The sequence below is a fragment of the Orcinus orca genome, chromosome 5 (assembly GCF_937001465.1).
Source record: "Orcinus orca chromosome 5, mOrcOrc1.1, whole genome shotgun sequence".
Classification (NCBI taxonomy): domain Eukaryota; kingdom Metazoa; phylum Chordata; class Mammalia; order Artiodactyla; family Delphinidae; genus Orcinus; species Orcinus orca.
In genome coordinates this window covers 65523505-65536595 of record NC_064563.1, presented here as the reverse complement: position 1 = coordinate 65536595, position 13091 = coordinate 65523505, and the positions used below count along the sequence as shown (strand labels likewise).

General features: G+C 44.0%; 1 protein-coding gene across 4 annotated transcripts in view; it reads left to right on the top strand.

The window, feature by feature from the left end:
* The first annotated feature begins 3450 nt into the window (after positions 1–3450).
* The window catches only part of MCF2L2 (MCF.2 cell line derived transforming sequence-like 2), a 224644-nt gene continuing 215003 nt past the window's right edge, over positions 3451–13091 (top strand). The window contains exon 1 of one of the 4 annotated variants that reach the window (XM_012536226.3): positions 3451–4183. In XM_012536226.3, coding sequence (XP_012391680.2) covers positions 4132–4183 — 52 coding nt within the window. In that variant the 5' untranslated portion in view covers positions 3451–4131. The remainder of the gene's footprint in view (positions 4184–13091) is intronic. The other 3 variants (XM_033403116.2, XR_004476032.2, XM_033403114.2) reach the window with 3 other exon arrangements.

Here is a 13091-nt window from a genome sequence, read left to right as displayed (position 1 = left end):
AATGTGTCACAGTTTATTAATCCATTTACCTACTGAATGACAGGTTGCTTCCAAGTTTTGGCAGTTGTGAATAAAACTGCTACAAACGTGTAGGTTTTTGTGTGGACATAAATTTCTAACTTTTGGATAAACACCAAGGAGCACAATTGCTGAAATGCATGGTAAGAATATGTTGAGTTTTGTAAAAATCTGCCAAACTATCTTATAAAGCACAATTTTCCAAATTATTTGCAATCCCACCAGCAATTAATGAGAGTTCCTGTTGCTCCACACCTTTACCAGCATTTGGTGTTGTCAGTGTTTTGGATTTGGGCCATTATATTAGGTGTGTAGTGGTATGTCATTGTTATTTAGTTTGCATTTCCCTGATGACATATGATGTGGAGCATCTTTTCATATGCTTATTTGCCATCTGTATATCTTGAGGAAGTGTCTGTGAAGGTCTTTAGCCCATTTTAAAAATCAGGTTATTCTTACTATTGAGTTTTAAGAGTTCTTTGTATATTTTAGATAACAGGCCTTTATTTTTTTAACAGAGAGATATGTTTTTCATAACTATATTCTATCAGCCCATAGCTTCTCTTTTTATTCTCTTGATAGTATCTTTCACAAAGCAGAAAGTCTTAATTTTAATGAAGTCTATCTTGTCAATTCTTTCTTTCACGGATTGTGCCTTTGGTGTTGTACCTAGAAAGTCTTCACCAAACCCTAGGTCATCTAGATTTTCTCCTATGTTATGTTATAGGAATTTTATAGTTTTGTGTTTTACATTTAGGTCAGTGATTCATTTTGAGTTAACTTTTCTGAAGGGAAGAAAATTGTTCCATACCACTTTTGTTTTAATTATGTAATTTATGTTGACTATGTCATGATGTAAATTTTAGATCATACTGTGGTTTGCAGTCTAAGAATTTTGAAGAGCTTCGCTCTAGGCCAGTGGTGGTCCCAGGACCAGCAGCATCCGTCATCCTGTGTACTTGCTAAAAATGCAAATTCTCAGGTCTCATCCCACACTACTGAATCAGAATCTCTGGAGATGGGGACCAGGAGTTTGTATTTAAAAACATCACCTGTATTTCCAGGTGATTCTGTTAGTTGGAGAACCACTGATCTAGACTAAACTGGGTGGCCCCAATGGTGCCTAACCTCACCTGTGGCACCCAAGGTGGGTCCTTTGTCTTTCTCTTCATTGTTGGAGGCAGTGCTGACGATCCACTAAAAGGGAGGTAGAATCTACTTTGGCAGTGCTTGGAGGGTAGTTTGTCTTTCCAAGCTCGGGCAAATCCTTACCTGAAGGCAGAGAATGGTCTAGATTCATAAGATAAGTGATACACAGTTTGGTTCTTGTGCCAGCAGCATCTGCAAAATAAGACTAAAGCCCTAAAGGGTTATTGTGGGGCTTAAATGATGTTTGTGAAATGCCTACCATTATACCAGGTGGCACAGAGCAGTCACTTACTATATGGCGGTGGTAGCTGCTATAATTGACACTGCCTATCACAACCCTGAGCATATAATTGATGTTCAATAGATGTGACTGATTATTAATTCATTCATTAGAGAGGAAGGCAGGCTATTCTGACTTGTTCCTTGATTTTGCCATATATTAGAGCAATGTGATTTGTCACAGACAGGAAATAAATCATAATTAGAAAAGATAAAGAGAGGCACAGAAGGGAGGAGGGCAGGGAAGGAGAGAAGGCAGGAAGCATGTCCATATTCACAAGAGCAATGGAGATAGTAACTGTTTTCTTAGAGGAACAAGGAGGTATGGGCTATTGAAAACTACACTCATTTCTTCTTAGTTACAGTTACAGGATTTCAGAACTGGAAAAGGGAACTTGGAGATCACAGACCCACCCTCTCATAGCCCAGGTGAAGCAGTTGAGGCCCCAGGAGAGCGTGTATTAGAAATGGGGGGACAGAACTGGTTTCTGAGGACAGCCACTGCCTGTTACATCTTGCTATAAAGTCAGCCAGTTCATCTCCATGGAAACCTCTGAAGATTGTGAAGGTACAGATGTGGGAAGGAGACCAGCCTTCTGAGTGTGATTTATTTCCTTTCTATTTCTTTCTTTTCTCTCTCATTCCTATTCATAAGCTTCACCTGACTCTTCTTGCTCTTCCCATTCTCCCGTCCCTTCCATCCATGATTCTTACCCATAAAACCTGGCTTAATCTGAGAAGCTGAGGTCACTGGATCTGCAAAGTCCAGCATGTCCCACATTATCAGTCTCCTTAGCAATATGCTGGTTTCTAGGGGTCAGTTCACAGTTGGCTCTGACTGGTCACCAGGTACTGACTACTACCAACAGAAAACACCTCATTTGGTTTCTCAAAAATACTTGTGACCCTTGAAGAGCCAGATACTACCGTGGAAACACAACCCAAAGCTGTTTTACTCCTTTGGGTCTTTAACCCCTTTCTGAATTTCTCGCAGGAGGTTGCTATGAAAATGGTTGCTCTACTTGTGCAGGCAGAGTGCAAAGAGCCCAAACATCACAGGAGAGAAGAACCTCTGCACAAATTTCACATAGCAGGTGGACTAACATCATCTCTTAACCACAGCCCACAATTGTTAGCAGAAAGCATTTTAAAACGTCCCCAAACCCCTGGGATGAGTGGCTATTACTAGAAATTGAATCCGAGGTGTTTGTTTGGGGTTTGGCTTTTTACATGCCAAAGAGGAAAGCTGAGCTTCCCGGAATTGGCTCAGAACCTGTGGGTGGTCCTGGCACTCTCGCGACAGGGTCCCCCCTTTTAGGAATGGACTGGGGGACAACCTGACTAGATTCTCGTTTGCTCAGGCTTTGCACGTGGAGCTCTACTGAATTCGGTTAGTCCGTCTGTCAGGTAGTATCTGGAGCCACCTAAGGAAGCCCCGGGACAGCGTCTACCACTGGATAGTTGCGGATCCGATGCTCTCCGCAATGGCGCTGTGCCAGAGCCTTTCCAGGAGGGCGCACTGGCGCGCCTGACAGTTGGCAGACGGAGCGGGGGCGCACGGGAGGAGCTGCACAAAGGAAAAGGCCCACACAGTGGAGACACACGTACGCACACGCGTGCGGAGCCAGGTCGGTGCACAGCCCGCGCCCCCGGCTCTAAATGCGAGTGTGTCCAGTGGACGCTGATAACTGAATGAGACAACCGCTAACAGGGGGAAAAAAACTCCAGCCACCGCCCCTCCCCCAAGCCCGGAGTCAGTGGATGGGACGGGCAGCTGGGCCTCAAACAGCCTTCCTTCCAGAGCCCCAGCGGGGCGGCCGCAGAACTCCCTGCCAGTCCCTTTCTCGCCTAGGTTTCTCCGCAGATACCTGGCGGGGAAGGAGGAGAGACAAGCCAGGGAACCGAGCATCTGGCGTTCAGAACCCCGGTGCTGGCGGGCGCACCAAACTTGCTGTCTTGTCTCCCACAATTGGAGGACAGATCTTGAATCGCCCCCATTCTTAGAGGAATGGGCGCACCTGCCCCACCCGAAACAGGGCGGTGCTCTCGCGCGTGCGCGCCTCTCCGGGAGCCTCGGGCACCGCCCCCGGGCGGGGAAAGGTGGGCGCGGAGGCGGGAAGCGCAAGGGCGCGCGGCGACGCTGGGTGGGCTGCACGGCTGAGTCCTGAACACCTCAGCTCCTCTGCCTTCCGCACCCGCTGACTCCGCGTGCCCCCTGCGCGCTGACAGAGCATCCTTCATCCCGGCGCGACCTTCCCGGGCGGCAGCGCAGGACATCTGACCACAAATCCAGAAACCCATGCGCCCCCTCGGCCCGCGACGCCAGAGCGCCGTTACAGCGAGATTGGGGCGACTTGCTTTTCTCCTCTCCGGAACTGCCGCTTCCCTCTCTCGTAAAGCCAGTTGTCAAGTTGGAAAAGCCGCTCCACCTCATCTTTAAAATAACCCCCTCCGGGGCGTGGCTGGCGTCCTCTAACCGCGCGGCCCTGGAGAGTTGGCCTTGGCTGGGAGTGACTCTCGTTTTGTGCCTGAGGAGAGCGAGGAAGAGTGTGAGGGCCGAGCATCCTCGCGAAGAGATGCCTTTAAAAAGTCATCCATAGCATCAGTGGAAACAGCTTTGTGTTGCTTTGTTTTGTTTATACCGAGTGGTTTTTCGGCGAAGTGCTGTTTTGGTTAAAAGAAGAAATGGCCCCTCAGGAGTTCACCCGGCGACTGACCACAGTGATCGCTCGTGTCGGTAAATGACGCTTAATTCTAAGTTTTATTAATGGAGGGTGGGCGCGTTGCCTGGGACCTGGTCTCCCCCCACCCCGCCCTCCGTCGCAGCCCTGGGATGGTCGAGGGGCGCCTGCCCAGCGTGTGGGCCTCGCTGCCTCCGGTGCTGCTCTGTAACAGGCGTCCCTGGGGTGCTGCGCTCGCGGCCTTGGGCGTCCCCCGCGTCTGGCGGGGCCGGAGCAGGCCATGGGGCAACAGCCTTCACCAGGCAATTGCCGAGTCTGTTGAGCGCTAAACCCGGGGCTAGTTGGCTGTTAGGATCTGTTACCCGCTGCTGACCGCGGGCAGGGGTGGCCAGTTGTGTAGTGATTGACCCGATACTGAGAAAGGAGAGGGAACGGGAGGAGCGAAGGCCGGTGCTTTCCAGCAGAAATCGCTGTCAGGCCACTGGAGGGTCCTTCACGAGACAGCGTGCCGGAATGCAGGGCACAGTAGAGGGCCGGGGCGCAGTCCAGCTCCCTGGCCTGTTCTATAGAAGTACGGCCTGGAGGTGTCGCCCGGCCCCAGGTGAACCCCACTGAGAAACCTCTGCCAGCCCCACGAGACTGAGCAATTCTAATCCTCTTCCATGAGTTCAAAATGGGGAGCAAAACATGCGTGCCTTCCTCCTGAAATAAGGGTTGTGGTGGAAAGACAGGCCCTATACTGTAAGAGAACATTGAGACAGCGGCAAGGAAATTCCTCCTTAACATTTTCTCCCCCACCGCTTCCCTGGACCTCCTCAAATAAAAAAACACATTCAGGTTCAGATCCTTTGGATTTAGATGACTAGAATTATCCCGATAATTCTCTCTGTTGCTCACTTCACTTTGAGACCCTTCTGTGAATGCAAATCAGTTTTTATTGAAGTCAGGAAGTTTTTTTCTCAGTGTTCCACGCATTTGCTAAAACTGCCTTTTTGGTATTTATATGATAAATATTGCTTCAATTAGTGAGCTGTTATTGCTCTTTGAGCACACTGGTTCAGTGTGTTTAGTGCAATAATATACATCTGCAATGATACACATGTGATATATTTTGTGAAGATGATTTGTATGGGGAGCCTCATTAAGTTTTAAAAAATGTTTCTGGTGCCAAATGTGGCCACTGAACTGGTTTTTTTTTAAGACAGAAGGTCAGTATAATCCTACCAGAGAAGGCCGAATGTGACATACTGATGAAGATAGGATAAAATAAAACAGAATTTGTAGTTTGAAATATATTGAATGCTGAGATGATTGAGCTAAATACCAACGTGTGCAAGAAACTGTGGTGCAGGAAAGAGCAGTGGACTCGGTGTGTGACCATCTCAATTTGAATTCTGCTCTGGACAAGTCATTCCACCTCAGGCTGGAAAATGGGAATTTTAATAATCCTTCCCCACCCAGCTCAGTATGCTTGTAAGATAATGTGGGTGAAAACACCATCTAACCTGTGAATGTATTATTGGTCCTGTCCCTGGGCCCTTTGCCACTAAAGATCTTGGGCAGATCACTGGGCCTCTCTCAGGGTGAAGCTTCCCATCTCTTAAACGAGGAGGTAGACTTGGATGATTATTAAGTTCTCTCCTGTTTCTTTTTTTTTTTTTAATTGGGGTGTAGTTGTTTTAAAATGTTGTGTTAGTTTCTACTGTACAACAAAGTGACGTAGAGTTCCCTGTGCTGTACAGCAGGTTCTCATTAGTTATCTATTTTATACATATTAGTGTAGATATGTCAATCCCAATCTCCCAATTCATTTCCCCCTTTTCCCTCCTTGGTGTCCATACATTTGTTCTCTACATCTGTGTCTCTACTTCTGCCCTGCAAACTGGTTTGTCTGTACCATTTTTCTAGATTCCACATATATGCGTTAACATATGATATTTGTTTTCCTCTTTCTGACTTACTTCACTCTGTATGGCAGTCTCTAGGCCCATCCACGTCTCTACAAATGACCCAGTTTTGTTCCTTTTTATGGCTGAGTAATATTCCATTGCATATATGTACCACATCTTCTTTTTTTTTTTGAGGTACGCGGGCCCCTCACCGCTGTGGCCTCTCCCGTTGCGGAGCAAAGGGCTCCGGACGCGCAGGCTCAGCAGCCATGGCCCATGGGCCCAGCCGCTCCGCAGCATGTGGGATCCTCCCAGACCGGGGCACGAACCCGCGTCCCTTGCACCGGCAGGCGGACTCTCAACCACTGCGCCACCAGGGAAGCCCCCACATCTTCTTTATCCATTCGTCTGTTAATGGGCATTTAGGTTGCTTCTATGACCTGGCTATTGTAAATAGTGCTGCAATGAACATTGGGGTGCATGTGCCTTTTTTTTTTTTTGCACATTTCTTTTTTTTTAAATAAATTTATTTATTTTTGTCTGCGTTGGGTCTTCGTTGCTGTACGTGGGCTTTTCTGTAGTTGCGGAGAGCGGGGGCCACTCCTCGCCACAGTGCACAGGCCTCTCACCACAGCGGCCCCCCTCACTGGGGAGCATGGGCTCCAGATGCACGGGCTTCAGTAGTTGTGGCTCGCAGGCTTCAGAGCTCAGGCTCAGCAGTTGTGGCACATGGGCCTAGTTGCTCCGCGGCATGTGGGATCCGCCCAGACCAGGGCTTGAACCCATGTCCCCTGCATTGGCAGGTGGACTCTTAACCACTGCGCCACCAGGGAAGCCCCACATGTGTCTTTCTGAATTATGGTTTCCTCTGGGTATATGCCCAGTAGTGGAATTGCTGGGTCATATGGTAATTCTGTTTTTAGGTTTTTAAGGACCATACTGTTCTCCATAGTGGCTACACCAGTTTACATTCCCACCAACAGTGTAAGAGGGTTCCCTTTTCTCCACACCCTCTCCAGCATTTATTGTTCTTAGATTTTCCGATGATGCCTATTCTAACTGGTGTGAGGTGATAACTCATTGTAGTTTTGATTTGCATTTCTCTAATAATTAGTGATGTTGAGCATCTTTTCACATGCCTCTTGGCCATCTCTATGTCTTCTTTGGAGAAATGTGTATTTAGGTCTTCTGCCCTTTTTTTTTTTTTTTTTTTTTTTTGCGGTACGTGGGCCTCTCACTGTTGTGGCCTCTCCCATTGCGGAGCACAGGCTTTGGATGCGCAGGCTCAGTGGCCATGGCTCACGGGCTTAGCCGCTCTGCAGCATGTGGGATCTTCCCAGACCAGGGCACGAACCCATGTCCCCTGCATCGGCAGGCGGACTCTCAACCACTGCACCACCAGGGAAGCCCTCGTTGGTTTTTTTTTTTTTTTTTTTCCGTTGGTTTTTTAGTAGCATGTTGCTTAGTCTTCACGTGTTTGTGTTTTTCCTATTTTTCTTCCTGTAATTGATTTCTAGTTTTATACCATTGTGGTCAGAAAAAATTCTTGATATACTTTCTATTTGTTGAGACTTGTTTTGTGGACTAGCATGTAATCTATCCTGGAGAACGTTCCATGTGCACTTGAAAAGAATGTGTATTCTGCTGTTTTTGAATGGAATGTCCTGTAGACATCTATTAAGTCCAATGGGTCTAATGTGCCATTTAAGAGTATTGTTTCCTTATTGATTTTCTGTCTGGATGATAATGTCCATTGATGTGAGTGAGGTGTTAAAGTCCCCTACTATTACTGTATTATTGTTAATTTCTCCCTTTCTATCTGTTATTACTTGCTTTATGTATTTAGGTCCTCCTATATTAGGTACATATACGTTAATGAGTATTACGTCCTCTTCTTGTATTGATTCCTTTATCATTATATAATGCCCTTCTTTGTTCTAGACTTTTTTTTTAATTAATTTATTTTTTATTTATTTATTTTTGGCTGCATTGGGTCTTTGTTGCTGTGCGTGAGCTTCCTCTAGTTGCGGTGAGTGGGGGCTACTCTTTGTTGTGATGCGCAGGCTTCTCATTGTGGTGGCTTTTCTTGTTGCAGAGCATGGGCTCTAGGTGCCCAGGCTTCAGGAGTTGTGGCTCATGGGCTCTGGAGCCCAGGCTCAGTAGTTGTGGCACATGGGCTTAGTTGCTCTGTGGCATGTGGGATCTTCCCGGGTCAGGGCTTGAACCCGTGTCCCCTGCATTGGCAGACAGATTCTTAACCACTGTGCCACTAGGGAAGCCCTAGACTTTGTTTTAAAGTCTTATTTTGTCTAATATGAGTATTGATAGCCCAGCTATCTTGTTGTTTCCATTTGTATGAAATATCTTTTAAAATCCTCTCACTTTCAGTCTGTGTGTGTTTTTAGCTGTGAAGTGAATCTACGGAAGGCAGCAGAAGATGCCATGTTTTTTTATCCAGTTAGCTACCCTATGTCTTTTGACTGGAGCATTTAGTCCATTGACATTGAAAGTGACTATTGATAGGTATGTACTTATTGCCATTTTGCTACTTGTTTTGTTGTTGTAGTTCTTCTCTGTTCTTTTTCTTCTCCTTTTATTTTCACCCCTTGTGGTTTGATGATTTTATTTAGTGGTGTGCATGTGCTTCTTTCTTTTTAGTTTTTGTGTATCTATTGTAGAATTTGTATTTGAGTTTACCATGGAGTTTATATATGTTGACCTATAACTATATATATATATATTTTAAAGTGTTAGTCATTAAGTGCAAACACATTCTAAAAGATCTACATTTTTTTATTCCCCTCATGTTTTGTGTTTTTGATGTCATATTTTATATGTTCATGTTTATCCCTTTACCATATATTATAGTTATATTTTTACAATTTTTTTGTCTTCTAATATTTGTACCAACTTATTTAAGTGGTTGATACATAGCCTTCACTGTATATTTGCCTTTACTAGTGGGATTTTTCCTTTTCTATAGATTCATACTTCTTGTTGTAGCCTTTTCTTTTCCACTTAGAGAAAACCCTTTAACATTTCTTTTAGTATCAGTTTAGTATTGACCAACTCTTAATTTTTGCTTATCTGAGAAGTTCTTTATCTCTCCTTCAATTATGAATGATAATCTTGCTGGGTAGAGTATCCTAGGTTGTAGGTTTTTCCCTTTCAGCATTTTAAATATGTCATGCTACTCCCTTCTGGCCTGCAGAATTTCTGCAGAAAAATCAGCTGATAGTCTTACGGGGATTCTGTTATATGTGACTTTGTTTTTCTCTTGCTGCCTTTAGAATTCTGTCTTTAACTTCTGCCATTTTAATTACAGTATGTCTTGGTCTAGGTTTCCTTGGGTTCATCTTGTTTGGGACTCTTTGCTTCTTGTACCTGGATATCTGTTTCCTTCCTCAGGTTTGGGAAATACATTTTTGACTCCTTTCTCTCTCTCCTCCTTCTGGGACTTCTATAATGCAAATATTGTTATGCTTGATGTTGTTCCAGAGGTCCCTTAATCTATTCTCATTTAAAAATTTTTTTTTATTTTTGTTGTTCTGATTGGGTGATTTTCCTTATTCTATCCTCCTGATTACTTATGTGTTCTTGTGTATCACCTAGTCTGCTGATAATTCCTTCTAGTGTGTTTTTCATTTCAGTTATTGTATTCTTCAGTTCTGACTGGTTCTTTTTTTATTTCTAGTTCCTTGTTAATAGTCCCACTGTGTTCATTTATTTTCCCTAGTTCAATTAGCATTCTTATTATAATGCTTTGAACTGTTTATCTGGTAAATTATCTATGTTTCATTAGTTGTTTTTTCAGGGTTTTTTCCTTGTTTGTTCATTTGAAACAAATTCCTCTGTCTTCTTATTCTGCTTAACTTTTTCTGTCTTTATGAAATTAGGTGAAACAGTTATCTATCCTGGACTTGAAGGGGTGTCCTTGTGTGGGAGCATCCTTACACTGGGCACTGCATGTGCCCAGTGGCTTTGGTGGGAGAGCTGGATCTGACATGGGCCCAAGTCACATCTTTCCTCAGGGTGTGCTGGTAGCTAGCACCTTGGTAGGTGGTGGGGCTGGAGATAGAGAGGCTGAAGCCAGAGCCAGGTGTGAGGCAGGACTTCCCCTCTGCTCAGTGACCCTCACCACCCTATTGTGTGTGGGGTCTGATCCCAAATTGCTGGAGCAGAAGCCCTGAGGGTTAGGTCTGAGCTGGTTCTGTTTTCTGTAAGTGTGTGCTTTCCTTCTCCCCCCCAGCATTGGTAACTCTGCCCCAGAGGGGAGCAGTGCTAGAACAAGAGGGGCCAGCGTGGGCACCTGGTGCTGGCCGGGGTGTGTGCTAGGGTGGTCCTGTCACATCAGTCAGAGTTCAGACTGCTCTGGATCTGCCTTCTCCACGAGCACCAGTAATAGCTTCCCTTGCCCCATTCGGATGCTGTGGCGGGTGTGAGCTGGCTCCCATCCCCCACAACTGTACTCTCCCATCAGCTGGGGCAGCTCTTGCCTAGTGTGGAGCTGCACCACAGAGCAAGAGTGGCCAGCTTGGGCTGGTGTGGTCATTGGGGCAGTCATAGGAAACCAGCCAGAATCCTGGGCAATTTCAGTCTGCTTCCTCCCACCTTGTTCCCAGGAGTTTTCAAACCAGCTAAGGGGACATGTCTTCCCTATGTCAGATCCCAGGGCTGGGATGTCCATTAAGTGGTTCAAACCACTCAGTCCCCAGAGCAGATCTCCAAGCCGATGTAATCCCCCTTCCTTTCTTGTGTTCCCTCCCAGGGGTGCAGTCACAACCTGATGCCTTCTTTTCCCTTCTACCCTGCTCCATGTGGATCTTTCTTACAGCTCTGGTTGTATAAGAGTCTGCCAGTCTCCAGTTTGTTTTCAGTGAGAATTGCTCCATATGTAGATGTATTTTTGATGTGTTAGTGAGGGGAGGTGAGCTCCTACAGAGTAGGAGTAGTCCTCCTACTCTGCCACCTAGAAGTGCTAAGAAAAGCTTTTTTAAATTTTTATTTTTTTAATACCTGTAATGGTAGTTTCTTAGGGAGAAGACGGGGGAAAAACATTCATCTCCCATTGCCATTACTCCTGAAATAATCAGCTCTTTTCTAAGGAGAGTTACCTAGTACAGTACCCAGTTATTTCAGAATCTGTTGTTAAACATAAAGAAAATACAGTCCTTTAGTAGATACTTGATCTTGGTCAAATGATAAAGGTCAGTGCATGGAATGTAGGAATTATAAGAGCTGTATAGTTCGTTTATATAATAGATCCAAATGTATAAAGTTTCTAAGATTTTACAGTCTGCTTCTCCCTAGAGTTCTGTAAGCTGCAAAAAGATATACAGGCATACTTCATTTTATTGCAGTTAGCTTTATTGCACTTCACAGATATTTGTATTTTTTTTACAAATTGAAGGTTTGTGGCAACCCTGTGTCGAGCAAGTCTATTGGTGCCATTTTTTCCAGCAACATTTGCTCTCTTCATGTCTCTGTGTCCCATTTTGGTAATTCTCACAATATTTCAAACTTTTTCATTATATTATATTTGTTATGCTGATCTGTGATCAGTGATCTTTGTTACTTTTGAGAAAGATTATGACTCACTGAAGGCTCAGATAATGGTTAAAATGTTAGCATGATTTTTTTAAAGCATGTACATTTTTTTAGATATAATGCTATTGCACAGTTAATAGGCTACAGTATAGTGTAAACATAACTTTTATATGCACGAGGAAACTAAAAAATTCATGTGACTAGCTTTATTGCAATATTCACTTTATTGCAGTGGTCTGTAACCAAACCCTCAGCATCTCTGAGGTGTGTAATTAGGGTCATCACTGGGTGTGTGTAGTTGCATGCACACTGCCATTGTGGATTGATGTGGTTAGCAAGGATAGTTTTAATGTTCCTAGATGCTGTGATGCCAGCTAAGCATTCATGGCTGTTTGCTTCTGACTGAAAGGCTGAAGAAGTTAATGTTTAGTATGAAAAAGAGCCTCCATATGGGGAATCATTTCTATAATGCTGATGGGAATCCAAACTGGTACAACCATTTGGGAGGAAGTTGGGCTGTATGTAATAAACGGTTGTTTGAAAACTGCTTTATTTGCTGCCCTGTATTAGACTTTCAGACTTTGCATTTGGTCAGAGTCAACATATTCTCAATACTTAACGGTAGGGAAGAAAAAGAGCTTTCTTAAGTTTTAGAATCCAAATTTAAATTAATATTTCTTCTTCTTAATTTAGGTATTTTCTTAAAGTACTTCACATGCAGTTAACACTAATAAAGAACTGGCTCTGAGGATTGCTAAAGAGAGCAGCCTCTAATATTAAAACCTTTTGATATAACCAATTGGGAAAAGGTTTGGCAGTTTCTTACAAGTTAAATATACACGTCTGCTTTGACTCAGCAATACCACTCCTAGGTATTTATCCAAGAGAAATGCAAATACATGTCCACACAAAGACCTGTACATAAATGTTCATAGCAATTTTATTCTTAACAGCCCAAACTGGGAAAAAAAAAAATCTGAATGTCTATCAGCAGGAGAGTGGACAAACTGACTATCCAGATGATGGGATATAACCCAGCAATAAAAATGAATGAACTACTGGTGCACACAACATGGATGAATCTGAAAAGCATCCTGAGGGAAAGAAGCTAGACACAAAAGAGTGTATACTGTATGACTGCATTATATGAGGCTTTTGAACAGATAAAACTAGTCTCTACTGAAAAATCATAACAGTGGTTGCCCCGGGATTAGGAACAAAGGTTCTCTGTGAAGGGACATGAATGTACTTTCTATAGATGGAAATGTTCTGTATCTTGAAAAGGGTATGGGTTACATGGATGTATCCATTTGCCAGAACTCATTAAAATGTATACTTCAGATTTGAGTATTTTAACATGTATAAATTTTACCCTCTCCTTAAAAGTAAACAGTTAATTTTTTTTTTTTTTTGTGAAAAAAGTTTTCCAGTTTTCTCCTTGGCCAACTGCAAGCCTTACTCTGAAATGTTAGCTTGAATCATACAAATAAAAATTAGAAGCTTGTATACAGAACTTATTGGATAAGTT